The sequence below is a fragment of the Pezoporus wallicus genome, unplaced genomic scaffold (assembly GCF_028554395.1).
Source record: "Pezoporus wallicus isolate ANWC-B61680 ecotype Strahan unplaced genomic scaffold, APGP_CSIRO_Pwel_v1 contig_3817, whole genome shotgun sequence".
In the NCBI taxonomy this organism is placed as follows: domain Eukaryota; kingdom Metazoa; phylum Chordata; class Aves; order Psittaciformes; family Psittacidae; genus Pezoporus; species Pezoporus wallicus.
In genome coordinates, this window is record NW_026635157.1 from 8,020,171 (window position 1) to 8,039,110 (window position 18,940).

Below are 18,940 nucleotides of genomic sequence, written 5' to 3' on the forward strand. Positions count from 1 at the left end.
GCACAGCCCTATCACGCATGCCCGCTGCCTCTACTTTCCAGGGGGAAAATACGGCAGGGTGCGCCGCCGAAACCGTCCCGACAGGCTCGCGGCACCTTCGTTCCTGCCTCTCCTCGCCCCGATCCCTTGCGCGCATGCGCTCCTTGTGCTGTTTCCTTGGCAGCTGCGGTTGTTTTCGGCAAAACCACCTGCGCAGAGCCGTGGGGGGGGGGGGGGGGGAAGAGGGGAGCAGGGCGAGACCATTGGCGCGGAAAAAAAAGGGGGCTAGGCCGCCGCAGCAGAGGGCTGGCAGCGGCGCTGCTACGGAAGCGGATGGGCCCGATGTGAGTGATACTCTTGCGCCGCGCCTCGGGTAGGAAAGGGGGGCCTGCGTAGGGCAGACATTCCGCCGCCGCTGCTCGTCCTCGTGCGCGGCACCAGAGGCGGGTAGGCTGGGGCACGCCTTCGCGCCGGTGTTCCCTCCCTCGGCTCCCGCGCCGCCTGACCCTCTTCTCTCTCCCTTTCCCTCGCACGGGGTGGAGGGCTCAGCCGCGGGCTCGGAAAGCTGTTACGGAGCGCGCTGCGGCGCCGGTCGTTGGCGCGCGCGGGGACGCGCGGGCGGCAGCGGCGCGCTCCGGCGATTAGCGGGAGTTGGGCCTCGCACCCAGTGTGGTTACTCCGAGTGACGGCGGGGCCGGTGGGCTCGGGAGAGCGGCGGGACTGCCGGCCCGCAGGTGTCGGTGCAGAGGGGTCACTTGGCCGGCGGGTGTTGCCTCCCCTCTCTCGGTACAGTCTTTCTGGTTTACTCGGCGCGATTGCATACCCCGCCGCACGTGAAAGTACAGGGCTTCTCCGTGCCTAGCATGTTAAAGCTCAAAGCAGCGGTGCCTCCCGCGCGTGAGGAATGTGCATCTGCACAGTAAATGCCATTAATGCCATTAGTCCAGCAGTGTGTGCTGCGAATGTGCCGTTGTATTTTTATTGTTTACCATGGTTACTCTGCACAAAGCAAAATGCCACTTCGGAAATTAAATCCTTAGGTCGGTCCATTGGTGTGAACCCACTTTTGTAATCAGGATATAAGACAGAGTCTTAAAATGTAATAAACTATAGAAGCCAGCTTTGTTTCCTTATACAGAACTGAAGTCCGTAGTTTTGCCGTCAGGGTAGACAGACTTTGCGGCCTTCTCCTAATCAACAAAAGGTGCCCATTCTTCTGGGGAAAAAAAGTAGCAGTTACTCTGAAGCTAAACCTTTTTCAGTTACTGTTACAAAATTCATATGGGTAGTTCCAGCTTTTTTAAACATCCTTCTCACTTACCGTGAGCACAAGGTTTTTACAGGCGCATCTAAACCTGTAGAAAGCTACTGCTCTTGTGGTGGTGTTTATTTGATGTGCAAGTACATAAGTATTTGCATGGTAATAATAAAGCTGTCAGTTTTCTGGACTTAAATGCTGAATTTTCATGAATAAAACCAGACTGGTTTTTGATGTCGCAGCTACCATCAGTGAAGAGGAACAGATTCAACTCGGTGCCATTTTACTGTATAATTACAGTAGAATGTAAAAGTAAAGCTTTTTCTGATCTCAAAGTAGTGATACTTACAGATACCTGAATTGGAAACCTACTAGTTAAACCAGAGATTTCCCACTGTGATTACTAATCTCGTCTAGAAGATGGCCTGATGTTCTACTTGGTTTTAGGCACTGAAGATTACATTCACTTTTTGCAGCAAAAGGAGGGATTTAGTTCACGAAAATTCTGAAGTGTGCAATTACATTTTGTCTACTCAGTTTCCTAACAGGCCTAATTAGGTAGGAAATTTGTCACTTCCCATTGTGTAATACAGATTCTGTATATTCTGCTTCATTATAGTGTAGAATTGATTTTTATGAAAAACCTCTACCTATATTATTAGTTAAAGGTGTTTTTTTTGTGAATAGTGGGATTTGTTGCATGTTTTGCATAGAAAATTCCTGTATTACACATGCAGAATATAGCAACTCAGTATTGTAAAATACTGTGAAAATAGCAAGAATTTAATGTAGAATCACATTTACGAATACAGGTGAAGTACTAGTGAAGAGCAAGTTAGATGATTGTCAGGAAGGTATACAGTAATTCTTCGAAGTTTGGGCTTCAGTATCTTGTCTTCCTGATTATTCTTGATGGCTGGAATATGCCACTGTTCCAAGTATGTATTTGTCATTCCTGGATTGCCTCGTATTAACTAACATGAAAGAGATCAAATCTGATCAGGCAAAAATGCATTTTACAAGATTAATCTTAATGATAACTGAATTTATTCAGATTGAGGCACTGTGGTTGCTGACCTTTGATAGAAGATTAAATCCTCACCAATTTAAGGTGAGATTACACTGGATAAACAGGCTTGTTCGCATCCTTGTTGATTAATGATCTATATTTACACATGAGTTGCTTTAATGCACCATGTTAAAGGTCATTTAATTTTAATTTGGAAATGTGTATAAAATAATAGCACTGTCATTAGAGGACTTTATCTCTTAATTTTATTGCTGCAAGAGGATCAACTTTTACTGAATAAATATATAGGTAAACAGAAAACTATGCTCTCTGGTGAGTTTGTCAAGTCTGTTCATTTTACAAAGAATGCTGGTAGACATGAGGTGAGCCTAGCCTTTGGAAAGGTCTTTATTCCATTATAAACAAAACTATCTCCAAAATAAATTTACGTATAGTTTTTTGTGGTGTGATTTATTTAACCATTGACCATAAAATTCTTTCCATACTTGGAAGAGGTGTGTACTTTATGTTGCTGTTGTGTTCTACATTGCCTCTCATATTTTTTGTTTTAAATTTAAGATCACTTGAACATTTAATTTCTTGTTTGTAATTATTTTTTCTAAGGGGTGGTTGAAATCACTCAACTAATTATAAGAGACTTTACTATGCTCCTGCAATTCTCAGGGAATGATTAAAGTTACAGAATCAGCTGGTTTTCATAACTATATTTAGTTTTCTACTCATTCATATTAAAAGTATTTTCCAGCCAATTGTGAAATGACTACTTGATGCATTTAATAACTGGCGTTCTTTTAAAACAGCCTTTTGGTATAACCAAGTATAAATTGCAACCCATACTTTTCAATAATATTTTCTGTTTTCATTTTTTTAAGAACTTTCCAACTGTTACTGTTTTGGTTTTGACAGTAAAGCTTTACTTTGAAATAAACTAATGACACCTGGCAACTGACTAATCAGCCCTTCTTTAATCCCAAACCAACCCTAGCACTTTCATTTTTTTTTGTTTTTTTTAGGTTGGTTTGGCTAGCCAGCAGGCCAAACTACTGTACGTAACAAATATGAAATTAACTGAAACTATGTAGGCTGTGGGGGACAGGGAAGAAGCAAGTAACACTATGAAACAGATATCATACCATTTGAGAGTGTGGTAGTGCAGATGCTTGGGGTAGCCTGGGCTCACTCTTATATTGGTAGGAGGTGTGTGCCTAGGAGTGATTTTCAGTGTTGAAGCCAAGTGGTATCTTGGGCCCACTTTAATACTATTAAACTCTTTTAGACCCAAATCAGAGTGGCTGCATGAAAACTGCTTATTAATAATCATCTATATGAACTCCTAAACTATACCCAGAATTGCTTGGACCAAACTGGTGCTGAAGACAATGCAGTTATATAGCCTGGCAGTATTTAATGGTATGTCTTAATTTATTAAGGGAAGTGTAGTCTGGGTGTCCGGTGAATGTGGGTTAATGATATCTATAAGAAGACATTACCTAGGAAGAGCTTGAAGCTATTGCTCAGTGGGCTGTGAGAGAAAGAGGTATAATAGTTTATTGCATAGAAGGCTAAGGAGAACATAACACATTGATAGAAAGCTAGGTTTCATTAGTTCCATTGTTTACAGAACAGCTTTTTGTATTAAAGGTTTCTGTAAAACATTCTGAATTTTCTTGATGAAAAGATAAAGCTTGTAGTATTTTTATGTGCCTGCAAGCTTTGTTTGGATTACATTTGCAGGCTTTTCTCCAGTCAGGAAAGCCTAACATTTTTCTTCAGAGAAATGAGTTTCATGTAATTGCTTGTCTGCTTTATGTAAAACACAAATGCTTTATGTAAACATAAATAGTTGTGTTAAAGTTAGATTTGCTGGTAGATATTAATATTTGCATTGAAAGCTATCAGCTGGCTACAATGTGACTTTTTGATGATGCTGTCAGGATAGGAACCTGATCAGAAAGGCTTCAATATAGATGTCTTCATGGGTCATTATTATTTAAATAAACTGTAGGGGTTTTTAGAAGACTGGAGGCCTACAGTACTAACATATTTGACTGTCACCCAAAAACATATAGCTAATCAAACAGCTGCAGTGTTGCTTTTTGTTTACTCTCAAATAACAAGTATCAGATAGATACAGAGACTCCTGAGCTGAGATTTGATAGCAGAGAACTTCTACTAACTTAGACAAATAGTTTAGAAATAAATATTTCCATAAAAGCCGTGTAATCATCCTTGATATTAATTAGCATGCATTCAGTTGCTACCTTCAAGTCTATGGACCAGTTATGGTAATGAAAGTTGTTAATTGCTTTTAATAGAATGGTGAATTCTGAGGAAGCAGCTGGTGTGTTGAGCCACTTCTGAGGATTGAAAATGCCAGTAGGTAAGAAGACTATGTTTGATTTTTAATACATATCCTGTAGTGAGAACTAGATGCAAATGACAGAATTTTCTTCTGTCTGTAATTTTTTAATGTTGCATTAGCTCTGTTTTGAGTTTTGTTTTTGTTTTTTGTTTTTTTAATTATTTGTTTTTATTATTCTTTAAATTTGAGGGCTCTTGCAAAAAATTGTAATGACAAATGGTAAATATGCCCTAGCTGAGGATTCAACAATCTCTTTCAGAGATGTGCCAGATTGCATTTTTAATTCTGTAGCTACAAATTAAGCATTACCTCAGGGGGTCTAGAACACCTACTGCTGCTTCAAGGGTTGAAATGCTGCTAATAGCAGTATCACGATTCACAGAAAATAGAGACTCAGCTCCAGCTGATTTTGGATCCCTGCATGCTCCTGCCTGTTGCAGATCTGTCTCAGGGTGATGCTTCTCTGGGATCCAGATTCAGTAAGAGCCTAGATCTGCTGCTTATTCTGGAGACAGTGTCATCTGTTATTAGTGTGGTACCATTCATAAATAGCGAGGGCAATAATCTGCCCTCTGCTTAAGCTAGCCTGTTTTATGCTGATCCTGATGTTTTTGCTCTTCAAAATGTTTTTTCTTCATGAAACAGAGTTGATGGTGTGCCAGCTTCAGCAACAAGAAATAGCTGGGTGTCTGTACAATGTTGCTGAATTATCCTTGTGTAGTTTACTTTGTCAGCGGAAATTCTTAACTGAATGCTACACAAATTTCTTGGTAAACTTTCCCTGATAAAATATTTCTTGTTCTTTTCAATTTTAAAACATGATTACACACTTTTTTAGCAATGGTGATTATTGAGGTTGCAAATCATGCTCTAGATTTCTTTCTGCAGTTGAAAGTGAGGCAAAGGCAAAAACCAGAGCCTGCTTTGAGGAGATCTTCAGACATCATGCTGGCCTGGCAGACACAAAGAAATCAAAGAAAAAGAAGGTTCAATCTGAAGAGAATATTGTGGTGAGTTTGAACACATGCAGGCTTTGGTTGGCTGCCTTCCTTAATGGGAAAAAGATCAAGACAATGTGTTGTAGAAAGGAGATGTAGGCATTTTAAAAAAAATTGCAAAGCATATTTCTGCACATATCCTTTGTTTTTGAGGTGTCTCTTATATGTCGCCTGTATACCAGCAGTGCATCCTTGTAATTTGGAGGTATGCCAAAATTTATATAGACTATAATACAGGTAAAAAGAAAGTGGCACATTCAGGCATGCACACATTTAAAGTCTGACAGTACTTTTTTTTTTTCCATTTGTAGTTTTCAGAAAAGTTTTAAGATTTTCAAATTCAGTATTAACTTTAGTGGGAGTTTGAGAGATGGGCTAGTAGAATTATGGCTATACAAATATTTAATTTTTAGAGCACTACATCTGTGTAATACATCTGTGAATTCAGAACTGATGGGAATTTATAATAATATTAGAGATAGTCATTAACTTTATCACTTGTATAAGAATAACAATTTACAAAGAATATTAAACAACATTTGAAACTTTTTTTTTCCTAATTTGACCTCAGTAATCAGCATATTTCTGCATATGCTGAGGTTTGTATCTGAGTAGTCATGTGTTTACATGTTTACTTAGGCATAAAGATTTGTTTTAAAGATTTTGGCCTTATCTTGTGACTTGCAGATTATAAAGGATTCTATCACCCTACCCTTATGGTTAGATGACATTATTCTGTGTTGCGTACCTCTCATTAAAAGACCCTCAGACATTCTTCTGAGTTGTGGTTCATATTGTAGCTTTTTGCTGAACAGAAGAATAAATATTTAATACGCATCCTATATACACTGATTATTGACTTACAATGATTACAATTTCAAAAAGAAAGCCTTGTCTTCAAAGACAAAAGTTCTGGGTTTTTTATTTTTCTCCTGTTAGGTTTTATAGTTTCTGGGTTTTGGTGTTTTTTTTTTTTTTTATCTTACAGTTGTATCCATACCAGATGCTGGAAGTTAATTTTCATTCTGTAATACTGATTTAAGACAAAGGAGTGGTATTTTATATAATATTAGAAGGTTGCATGTATTTACTGTATGTAAATAGCTATAGTAAAGTTAGTATTGTTATGCTCAAACATAATTTTGTCTTTAGATTGTCAATCTGAAGTTGATATTTGTGCAGATTTTTTATTTTGCATTTCTTGAAGTATATGGAGTTTAGTCAATAGTCTGTAAAAAGAACCAACATGATGTGTAAAACATAGCATAGAAAGTTTAGAGGGTGATCTTTTTCCTTTTTTTTGCTGGCATCATGTAAATATAATACTAAATTCTTCCTTGGTTAGGTTTACTTTTTTGATGAAACATGAGTTTTTAAATCTGTACTTTATGAAACAAATATTTTTGAGCACATAGTTATATCTTCATATGCAGCTACATATTACTCATAAATATTTTAAGCTTACCTTGAGTTTAAAATTGGGTTCCATTCCATAAATCTTTGATGTAAAACACTAGTATTTTGCGGTTACCTAGGAACACTTAAGCTCACAGTGAACTGAATGAAAAGTTAGTGGTATATACCCTGATTAAGAAGCACTTTTAGGATCAGTGTGGAAGCCTGGCTTTATGGTTTTGTGGAAGCCTGGCTTTATGGTTTTGTTGAAGCCGTAGATTTTTATCAGTATAAGCACAGAAAATGGAGAACTTGAAAAAGTGTATTAAAACATTATACTGGTCATTTCGAATATTTCCTTCAATTGTGGCAACTTTGCAAGAGCTCAGGCTGGTATTTCCATGCTGGTTGCATTCCAGTAGAAGTTTCTGTAAAAGCTTCAGCAAATAACCAGTCGTTTCATTGTAAGAAATAAATGTATGTGGGAGGGGAAGAGGAGATAGGTGGCGGAGGTTGGGTGTTTTTTTTACAGTTTTCTTCACCGTATATAATTTAACTGTATAGACTTTCACATATCTTGAAATAATGTAAAATTTATCAGTGATGGCTTTGTGTCACACACTTGCCATAAATGGTGTCCTGGGTTTGACCATGAAGAGGTTATGTTTGAGAGCCTATTTCCACTAGAAATATTCCAGTCTGCTTCTTTCTTTTGTCTTTACTGAACCTAGCCTTTCTTAGACTAATAAAACCTTTGGCCTCACTGTCCACTGTTTCCTTGAAACCTGAGTTTTGGAGCTGCAGGAGCTTTCTGTGATTTTTAAATGACAGAAGTGAGGGTAAGGAGATTGCCTGCATGCTTGCCTGCTGTGCTGTGTGTGCCCATTGCCTGGAGAGAAGGGAAGCAGCCTGACTGAAAGAGGAAAGGCTGAAGTCAGTAAGTCAGGATGAGTTTGGTCACAACAGATAGGAATGAGGGACTTATAATGGAGGTAGACATCAGCTGTGGCCAGTGAAAGGTCTGCTTTGTTCTTCAGTAGCCATATGCACTGAAAAACTGCCAAGGTTTCCACTGGATTTAGCCTATTGTTTCTTACACTTAAAATAGGAGAACTGCCAATAGTTCACTATATACTTGACCTACACATTCTCTCACCAAATTATTAAAATTTGGTGAAACTTCTCCAAGCCCATCCTATCTGTAAATTGAAGTTTTTCTAGCTTTGAGCATCTACATTTTGTAGCCTTACATGAGCAATGGTAGGAAAATTGTTCCCTACTACATTAAAATTTTCCTTAACAAGTATGTTCATTACCAACTCAGGTGTAAGTAAATGGTCTTTTACAACCTGTACACATCAGCCCTTCAGTGGGCTGGCAGTGTCTGTCCCTATTTTTCAAGGTGTGCCTGTACTATGGGAAGAACGTCAGGTACCTCTCTAAGTCCGGTTATCTGAGTTTCCAATTACCCTGGGCAAAATCACCTGATGTGTTTCCAGGTTCCACTCATGCATACTTGAGAAGCCTTCAAAAAGAAGTAAGATTGTTAGGTGTAGTCCCTGCTCTCAGCTCGAACCTGAATGGCAAATGACATGATTTGGGATTACCTTGTTATGGTATTAGTCCACCTGTGTGCATCTTGGCTGGTGCCCATCTCTTGCTGCTATCAAGCCAGTAGTGCAAGTAGGTCTGTTCTTGGGGAAGAGTGTTTCCTCTGCCCTGGTGTTGTAATGTGGCCATGGGGCTGTTTTGAAAAAAAGCCTTCTTATTTGGTCCATGCTTTAAGCTGAGGAGGTCAGGCTCAGGTCAGCAACCTTCTGGACTTAATCCAGAGACAGGCCTATCCCATGAGCTGCTTTTCCAGCCTAACTGCTTTTGCTAACTTGGTTCACATCTGTTTATGTATGGACAGTTGCTCTTAGTTGATCTTTCTCAGTCCTGCATTTCAGACAGAGAATCTATACTGGTATCCCTGCCTCTGCCTGAGACCTGATCTGATGGTTTTTATAAACCTCTTGGCTGTTACTTTATTGTTTTGTGACTCTTTCTCATCTTTCCTCTCTGTTTAATTGCATCATGCAATTACATGTGGAGAAAGTGTCCTGAATTTCTTGACGTCATCTATCTGGAGTCATGCAAAGCATTCAACACTGTACCATACAACATCCTTGTCTCTAAATTGGAGAGACATCAACTTGATAGATGGACCACTCGGTGGATAAAGAACTGGCTGGATGGCCACATGCCAAAAGTTGCGGTCAATGGCTCAGTGTCTGGCTGGAGACCAGTAACGAGTGGTGTCCCTCAGGGACTGGTGTTGGGACCAGTCTTGTTCAGCATCTTTGTCGGTGACATGGACAGTGGGATTGAGTGTGCCCTCAGCAAGTTTGCCAATGACACCAAGCTGTGTGGTTCGGTTGATACGCTGGAGGGAAGGAATGCCATCCAGAGGGACCTTGACGCGCTTGTGAGGTGGGCTTATGCCAACCTTATGAAGTTTAACCATGCCAAGTGCAAGGTCCTACCCCTGGGTCGGAGCAATCCCAGGCACAGCTACAGGTTGAGTGGAGAAGATATTAGGAGTAGCCCTGTGGAGAAGGACCTGGGGGTGTTGGTCAGTGACAAACTTAACATGAGCTGGCAGTGTGCGCTCACAGCCCAGAAAGCCAACTGTATCCTGGGCTGCATCAAAAGGAGCGTGACCAGCAGGTTGAAGGAGGTGATCCTGCCCCTCTACTCTGCTCTTGTGAGACCTCACCTGGAGTATTGTGTGCAGTTCTGGTGTCCTCAACATAAAAAGAACACGGAACTGTTGGAACAAGTCCAGAGGAGGGCCACGAAGATGATCAGGGGACTGGAGCACCTCCCATATGAAGATAGGCTGAGGAAGTTGGGGCTGTTCAGCCTGGAGAAGAGAAGGCTGCATGGAGACCTCATAGCAGCCTTCCAGTATCTGAAGGGGGCCTATAGGGATGCCGGGGAGGGACTCTTCATTAGGGACTGTAGTGACAGGAGAAGAGGTAACGGGTTAAAAGTTAAACAGGGGAAGTTTAGACTGGATATAAGGAAGAAGTTCTTTACTGTAAGGGTGGTGAGGCACTGGAATACGTTGCCCAGGGAAGCTGTGAATGCTCCATCCCTCGCGGTGTTCAAGGCCAGGTTGGACAAAGCCTTGGGTGACATGGTTTAGTATGAGGTATCCTTGCCCGTGGCAGGGGTATTGGAACTAGATGATCTCAAGGTCCTTTCCAACCCTAACTATTCTATGATTCTGTTCTATGAATTGAGGTACATACAGGCTGTATGTCTGAGGAATTTGTGTTTGAACTACTGGAGCAGCTTTGTGCTACCTGTTAATGTTTTTGGAATTTGCCTTAGCTTGAGACTGTATTTTATTTCATTATAAGGATATTCTGTACTTTTTTCTTTTTCTCCTATGAGTAAATTAACTATAGTTAAGGACTGTGTGCTACTATTCATGGCACATATTTGTGGACATTTGTTTTTGTTTGTAGGCATAATAAGTAACAAGTTCTAGTAAATATTTCAAGCAAGTTTTTGCAACACCTGTGTATCTTTGAGGAAAGGGTTCTTGAGTATCAGTTAGTTTAGAAGCACTGGAACAGGTCAAAGACAAGGGCTTTTTGTTAAGGATTTCTCAAAGTATTCCACTTTTTTGCGCTTAATGGATTAGTATTCTATCGAGGCAAGCATCAGCATGACTTTAGCTATTGGTCACTATTGGGCCTTAATTGCCCGCATGTTTTAATCTTTAGTCCTTATTCTCTGCAGTTCAAGTTATTCCTAGAAATGCAGAAAAGGAAGTGCTCAATCTATTACGAAGTATTATTTTGTATTTTTTTAGTTTATATTAAGCTTGGTGCTTCCCCCCCTCCCCTTACTCTGTTCTGTATTTCAAGTTATTTATATGAATTTTTCCACATCCTCTTAAATCACTTACTTATAAATAGGATGTTACTGGTCTATTTAAGCAAGTAAAAGATGAAGGCACAAAGACTTTTTTTCAGAATTTGATATTGAGATAATTTAAACTATTTTTAGACGTAGGATGCTAAAAATAAAGGTAACTACTGAAAAGATAGATGAATGGCTTTGGATTTTTTCTGATATATTAGGTAAACATACTTGCATGAAATTCTAGATGCTTTCTTTTTTAACTTTATTAGGACAGCATTTTTTAATACGTAGCATTAGTCTAGTTAGTATATTTTTAAGCTGTCTCTAGTTTCAGACATCAACTTTTATTTCTGTGTTAAACTTTGTCTTGGTGTATTTTTCTTGCCACACTGCTTTTATTTGACAATTTTCTGTACAACTAACAAACTTCCTTGATTTTTTTTTATTTTTTTCTCTCATGTACTTCAAACTTTTCTTTCTTTATCCTCCCTTCTCTTTCTTCAGTACTTGTACTTTCCTTGATGTCCCTGTTCTCTCTTCGAATCTCAGATGTGACTAAAGCAAGACAGTGATGAAAGTTTGCAGGCTCACATCATTGAGGGCATAGAACATAGAGGCAGATGACTTGTGCATTGAGTATTCTTTCAGTCATGGAATATTATTCTCGCAGGTGTTTTTAAGCCAGGATCCATCCTGCAAAGTATAATTGCCATTGCAACTTCATTCTCATAAGCTTTTTCTTCTTACAAGCTTATACATTTTGGTGATCTCTTTTTAAAAAAGGGGACAATATGTGTAATGTTTGAGGCAAACCCAGTTTTGTAACTGGGAGAAGTATCCCAGCTAGAAGGGGAAGATGCCTGTGTTTATTGAGGGAGGAATATGGTCTTGGCAAAGAAAGGGAGATATGCATTAGCTGAAATTAATCTTAGCTGGTTTTAATAGACTGGTCTTTAGGTCAACTCTGTCATTCTGCTAAGGGTAATGTGATGTTTTTCTTTCAACTTTATACTTAGAAAAAGTCTTAATGGAAATCTATTTTTCAGTCTTAGCACTTTTAAATATAATTTCATTATCTAACTTGGGCAAGCAACTTTCAATTAAAGAGACTACAAACAGGTGAGCTTGAAGCCTGTCTCTAACTTGCATTTTAAATGGATTAGAATACTTGATTTTGTGCTGCATGTTATCTTCAAGTCTTCCATAGTCTAAACATTAACATCTGTTTATGGAGTAGACTTGTTGATTTCTTATTTTGACTGGATATACATAAATGTACTTTAAAAGCATAGTGAAACAGCATTTAGGATGAAGTGGCAAATGTTTTGGGTTGTTTTTTTTTCAGCGTGAATTTTCTGTTGCCTTAAATCTGTCACTTGTTAATTTTAAATAAAATTATTAGATCTTTGATTTCATTTTACTATGTGTAATGTTGCTGAAGAAATAACATTATGTACTGTGTATCTCCTTAAAACATAATTGTAGTACAAGTATTTTCTATGTTCTTTTCATTTATAGCTTGACACCTTTAAAAGTAATATTGATTTAGCTAAGGAAAGTGTGAATGATGAAGCAATTCTAAACAACACATACAATCCTGAAGAAGAGAGTCCACGATTTACAAAAAATAAATTGAGAGAGAAAGCCTCAATTGCAAAGAAAATAAACAATGATATTGTTAGTAGAGAGGAGAACAAGCAACCAAAGTCTAACAAGAAGAAAAAGAAATCACTGTTACAAGAACTATTTAATGAGGAGGAAAATTTACATGAAGCTGAATTGGAGAGTTTTGAGAAAAAGATTAATGATTTTTCAAAGAAGAAAACAAAAAGTAAATCACAAACAGATGTACCTCATCAAGGAGGTGATGGAAAGATTAAACATTTCTTGACTGAAGAGAGAAATGTAACTGAATTAGAAGAGGAAGAAGAGCTAATCCGAGCCTACCAGCTGCATGTGGCTGAAGACGAGGCAAATGAAATTAAAAAGAAAATAAGAACAAAACTTAAAGAGCAGATGTCTGAATTTACCTCTACTGTTCAAAGCCATGAAGTTGTAGTGAACAATGAAGTAGGCAAAAAGAAGAAAAAGAAAGAAAAAGCAATTTTAAGTGAAGCTGAAACAAGGTACCATGATAAACTGTATACCATGTCCCTGTGAATCTTAACCAAAATGTAGCATTTTGGGTTTAGATAGAAAATACGTAGTTTATCAGAAAGCTTCTGCCTAAGTGATGAATTGGATGATTCAGTTGTGAAAAAATGTTGCCAAATACTCATTCAAAATGCTGTCAAGGTTAAAATTATAAAAAAAAGACGTACTCCATTACTATATGATGCTTATTTTCTGTACAACTCGCTCTTAACTAAAGATAATTTTGTGCATGGTCTTTTAGGGATGAGTGATGGCCCTAATCCAGCAGAAGAGTATTAGCTTAGCTGTGTTCACATGAATGGTTCTGCAAATATTGGAAATTAGGGGGAAATGAAGAGGGGAGAGAAATGATAAAGAAAAGAAACTAATATTAGGGGCTGTGTTGCATTTCCAAGATACACAGATGAGTTGCAGAACTAAAGAGGAAATTTGTCATATTAATAATGGTAATGAGCAATTGTATCCACATACATGCTAGAATGAAGTTGGTGACAGTAATCCATTATATTGCAGTGCAATGTCCCTTTCTGAGCTACAGCATCATCCAGCACAAGATGGCAATGAAAGTCATTCATTGGAAAGACTGTTTACATCAGAAGGGCAGGAACTGGAGAAAAACATAGAAAAACAGAAACCTAAAGCAAAAAAGGTTAAAAAGAAAACCAGAAAAGGTCTGACAACAAAATGTTAGAATGTTGTGCTGCGTTGCTGCTTTATCCAAGTCTTTCTTTTCCTTTTTTTTTTTCCCCCCTCTTTGCACTTCTGCAAAAGTATTTGTCCGTAGTAATAGTAACACAGATGTGATTTGAGCTATTGAAGTTACTTATGTTTCTTTAGTTACTTAATTTTATTTTTGCTCTTCCAATTCTAAGGCTAGTTAATAAGGAAGTTGATTTGATGCATCAGTTTAAAATCTTGATAATTCATTTATTGTAAATAATTTTAAAATTGATAAGTAGTTTAAACATTTGGGGGTTTTAAGCACAATATAATGTTTAAATGTATATACCGTCTTTACCTTGTATTACTTAGATGCATATTCTAATTTCTTTTTTATTACTTTCTCATTTTCATTTACTTTATACTATAAATGCTGGATCACCACTGTTTTAACCTGATGCTCAATTCAGACATAAGGAGTACTTTTTCATGCAACCCAAAGTCAAATTGGATACTTAATTTCCTTGAACATTGATGAGGCCACATAATAGGTTTAAAAATGCAGATTACAGAAGCTGATGAGGAGTAGGTATTTTGATATCTATTAAGTATGGTAGTCTCACTGTGACTTTTAGAGGTGGAAATTTTGAAAACAGTGGTAAATTCAGGGAAAATGCGCATGGAGAAAGCATCAGATTAGGCTTATCTTTCTTTTTATATTTTCCTAAGACAAAACCTACTACAGGTTGTAGTGCAGAGCAGGATATTGAACTGTGTGTTTTTTAAGACATTGTAGCAAGAAAGAAACTATGTCAGTCAAGAGGAAGACCTCTGATTTAAAATAAAAATATTTGTTAGTTGGAACAGATTATGTTAATTAATACACATTCATGTGTATGTTCATACATGTTTAAAATGATGCAAATCTGATAATTTTGTTTTAACCTATTATGTAAAGAACAAGTTGAATGTTATTACTGTTGATTGCTGAGACAATACAGAGCATGTTTACTCCTTTAAACTGTCACTAGTGGGACATATTAACCTCTATTTACTTTATTTGTATTTCTAGGGGAAAATACAGAAGTTGCTGCAGAAAAGGATGAGGAAATTAAGAATTCAGACATTTCAGCTCAGACTAAATTTGGTTTTGGTGACGATCTTGTGTTGGGAGTTTACATCCATCGATCTGATCGACTTAAAACTGATCTCCGGGTATCTCGTCCCATGGTTAAAATCCATGTTGTTGATCAGAGAAGTGGCTTATATGTCAAGAAGGATCATAGGTGACTTTTAATAAACTGTTTCTATTATCAATGATTACTATGAATACATAGATTCTTCCCTAGAATATTAAATATTAAAATGAAAATAATACTGAATTTTAAGCCTGCAAGGTAATTCATTAGTTTCTACATCTATGAGATTTATCTACAAGATATTTATATATCTCTTATATATATCATATATATATGATGTATATATGATGCATATATACCTGCAGTAAATTAGGGTGGTATTTTTCTTTTTGGCACTTTTAAATGCTCTGCACTAGTGTATTGAGGTCGAGGTCCCCATATTTACAGCACTATTCATCTGCATTTCTTACAGAGAGAAAATTTCCTAAATCTAAAAAATATGTAGAAGCCAAGATTAGAATAATTAAGCAAAATTTCTGTGGCATAAATAGTGTCTGCCTGTTCTTTTATAAAAAGCCTTCTAAAATCCTGAAGTTTAGTCTTTGTAATTCTAATTCCTTCAGTTACTTGTTTCGAGTGTAATATGCATAATTTTCCTGAAAACAAAATTTTAATAGTGTTTAAGTAGTACTCTGCTGTGATCATTATGCATAAATTCAGAGAAGTTCTTTTTCTAAAATCAAACAAATGGTATCTTGTATGTTTCTTTCAGTAATAGAAATACTTTTTTGTTTAAGTGGGGGGAAGGGGGTTAAGGTGCTATGACAATTGTAACTGTTTGGAAATTTTCAAACAGCCAGAGGAAAGTTTCATCTTATTATGAACAAGAACAAATAGATCACATTCTTCCTATTATGACACAACCATATAACTTCAGACAGTCTAAATCAACAGTTCCGGAGTGGGAGGAGCAAGTCATATTTAATGAGCGTTTTAGTTATTTTATTCAAAACACTGAAGAAAGTCCTCTAGTAATCCTGTTTTTTGAGGTAAGATTAACTGTTTTTCATCCAATTTATGCACATTATGATTTTCTGTTTGTTTCTTCAACAGTATATATTTGATTGATTTGGGTGGTTTTATTTCAGATATAGTGGATTAATAGCATAGCCTTAAGATGCAGAATTAAGTGGAGATACCAAAAAATGGTATTGTAATTGCTAATACTAATAAACTTTTCTTACAGGGGAAAAAAACCCCAAACCCCACAACCCTGTTTTGATAGCAGTAAGGAGGACAAAGCTTTCTTAATAAATCAACTGTCAAATTTCTAGGAAAGGCTGGTTCCAGATTAGGAGAGATGGCACAATGTCTAAAGAATATCACTTCTTCCTTTTTCACATTCTTGAAATCTTGAAAAGAGGCTTAGGTACCATAATCTGAAAGTTAGAGATCACCTACTGGTAGCAACACCTCTTTTCCTTTGTACAAATGAGCGAACTGTTAGATGTTTTAGAAATCTACATCTCTTCTCCCATTCTTCACAAAGTAATTACTAATTTGTCCTCCAATAAAGTTAGGTTTAAAGAAAAAATTATAAGGTATATATACAACATGATTTTCAACTGTAAGTATTTCAGTATTTGTAAGGCGAGATTCTGTCATATTAACCTGAAAATGAACTTAATACAATTAATATTACTTCATCCTTCACTTTTTGTATTTCAAATAGATTGTATACACAATATCAGCATATGTTTCTTTATGTTCTGTGATATTATCATTTAGGTTGGAAAAGACCTTTAAGATTACAGAGTCTGACCATAAACCTAAAACTGCAAAGTTCACCACTTAACCTCATTTACACAACTAAGAGCCCTTAGGTTAGCATACAGCTGGTTTTGGCTGTTAGGTTTATGATCTATATAATTTGTGAACCATATATGGTTTATGAAAATTACAAATTAATATTTTCTTCTTTTATTGAGACAGAAGGGAAGCAAAAGTAGTTTTCTAAGACCAGACTTCTGTCTTTTTTTTTAAGCAGGCCATAAATAGTCATCAGGTAAATAATTGCCAACTTGTGTGGAGGAAGTACTGTTTGTGTAATTGCTTAAAATTGAAATGTGTTTAATTTAGTGGATCACATCTAGTATATGTTCAGCAGGTTTTTTTAAGTACCAAAAAGCACATACTCAATAGAAATGCATTTATATTCCTACCAATACTTTCAGGTGCTTGATTTACTAAGTATGGATGAATTGAGAGCCAACTCTGATGTACAAATGCAGGAATCTGGTTTCCGAAAAATCTGTTGGGCGTTTCTAAAGGTATTGTAACCATTTAAATGACAAAACAAAATTTATAAATATTTTTATTTAATTATCTGAAAGGCACTAACCATAATAAGTGGGGGAATGATTTTTTTTAATGTATTTCCAGGCAACAGAAGTGGAAGAACAAATGCTTGCTTGCTTGTTCTCTCTTTTCCCTCTTCTTTCACCACAAAAAATTCACAGTAACAAGCTTGACAGTAAGGTATTTTCCAAGAAAGTGTGGAGTGTGTAAGAATTTTTTTGTAGTTCGTAAAGTCCAGAAGAAGGCTTTCTTTGAGGGTTTTCTGTGTGTTTGTGAGATTGTTTCTGCAAAGAAAATGACAAATCCACCAACTTCTGTACCTCAGCTACTCTCATTTTCAGTTGGCCAGACTTTGATAAGGCTCCTGGCGTGACTATAAGATGCCTTGTCATTTTTAGTTTAAGAGTTTGAAATGCTGTGGCAATGAGATACAGGTAATTTAGCCAACACATCGTGTACCTTTTTATACCCTTTTAGGGAGACTGGAATGTGCAAGTTTGGCCTCTGAGAGCTGACAAGCTTTACTTTGCTTGAGGCTTGTTAATTTACATCTGCCCCTGTGGATGGTACATCTTCACATCCATTGAGCAGTCCACAACATGAGAAATACAGGAGAAGACAATGGTGTGCAAGTTTAGGGGAAGGGAGACAGACCTCCCTTAGTTACTCGATACAATGTCTCTTCTCAGCTCTGCCCCATATGAACTGCTGGAATCAGGGGTCTGGTATCCAGTGTCTGAATATATACCCGTTAGAAACTGTGCATCCAGACATGCAGTGTAACCTACTCCTAGACAAAGGGAAGAATGAATTTTCAACTCATAAATACAAATCGTGTCCTGTTCTTCATTCCTACTGCATCTGTCTGCATTGGGCTTTCATCTGTATCAGTCAAAGTAGAAATGTCCTGATAAACAGCGGTCAGTGTTAACACTTGTTCTTTAGTTCAGTAGAGAGAACTACATTTCCTCTGAAGTTAGAAAGTTTACTGCTTTGCTGTTATCTTCTGCTCCAAGTCAAAGCTTTATCAATGCCTTTTGCTGCAGCATTCAAAGGGGGCTGTTTGGGTTGACAGTCCTTTGAGATTTGGGTGATTTCAGCAAGTAGTAATTAAAAAAAAAAAAAAAGTGGTACTGCAGAGGTCTTACCATATACAAGATATTACTGTTGTGCATATGAAGCATGTTTCAAAACTAGGCTGCTGTCTAAACTTTAATCTTAGTGATTTGATCCTGGGGGCGTTTAATACATGCTTACTCCATTACCACTATTAGAGGTAGTATATTTCCCTAAAGGGAAGTGGATTTCAAGAGTTTATACTGTAATTGTTTAAGATACTAGAAATAATCAGTGACTCCTATTACTTTTATATTAACACAACCTTTTTTCCTTCGTTTTAATCACCCTTCCAGCTTGTAGGTACAAATGGAGCTCTGAACATTGATGGAAAACTCCGTCTGCAATTATATTACCCGCCTTCAAAGACCAAATCACATTCTGATGTGGTTGAGGTTTACAACTGGTGGGCAAAATGTCCTAGAAATCGTTACCCATCAACTTTATATGTAACTGTAAGAGGCATAAAACTACCAGATCATGTAAGTTAAATATATTATATATAAATATATTTACAAATATACAGACTTTTCTGTAGGAACTAGGAACTAGCTGGAGCACGTGTGTGTTTGT

At 37.2% G+C, this 18,940-nt stretch overlaps 1 protein-coding gene across 4 annotated transcripts in view; it reads left to right on the forward strand.

The window, feature by feature from the left end:
• The first annotated feature begins 252 nt into the window (after positions 1 to 252).
• AHI1 (Abelson helper integration site 1) overlaps positions 253 to 18,940 on the forward strand; it is an 85,265-nt gene continuing 66,577 nt past the window's right edge. For all 4 annotated transcript variants that reach the window (XM_057407900.1, XM_057407904.1, XM_057407917.1 and 1 more), the window contains exons 1-9: positions 253 to 323; positions 4,583 to 4,647; positions 5,518 to 5,639; positions 12,459 to 13,066; positions 13,608 to 13,765; positions 14,827 to 15,040; positions 15,750 to 15,942; positions 17,128 to 17,223; positions 18,664 to 18,849. In XM_057407900.1, the coding sequence (XP_057263883.1) occupies positions 4,638 to 4,647; positions 5,518 to 5,639; positions 12,459 to 13,066; positions 13,608 to 13,765; positions 14,827 to 15,040; positions 15,750 to 15,942; positions 17,128 to 17,223; positions 18,664 to 18,849 (1,587 nt within the window). In that variant the 5' untranslated portion in view covers positions 253 to 323; positions 4,583 to 4,637. The remainder of the gene's footprint in view (positions 324 to 4,582; positions 4,648 to 5,517; positions 5,640 to 12,458; positions 13,067 to 13,607; positions 13,766 to 14,826; positions 15,041 to 15,749; positions 15,943 to 17,127; positions 17,224 to 18,663; positions 18,850 to 18,940) is intronic.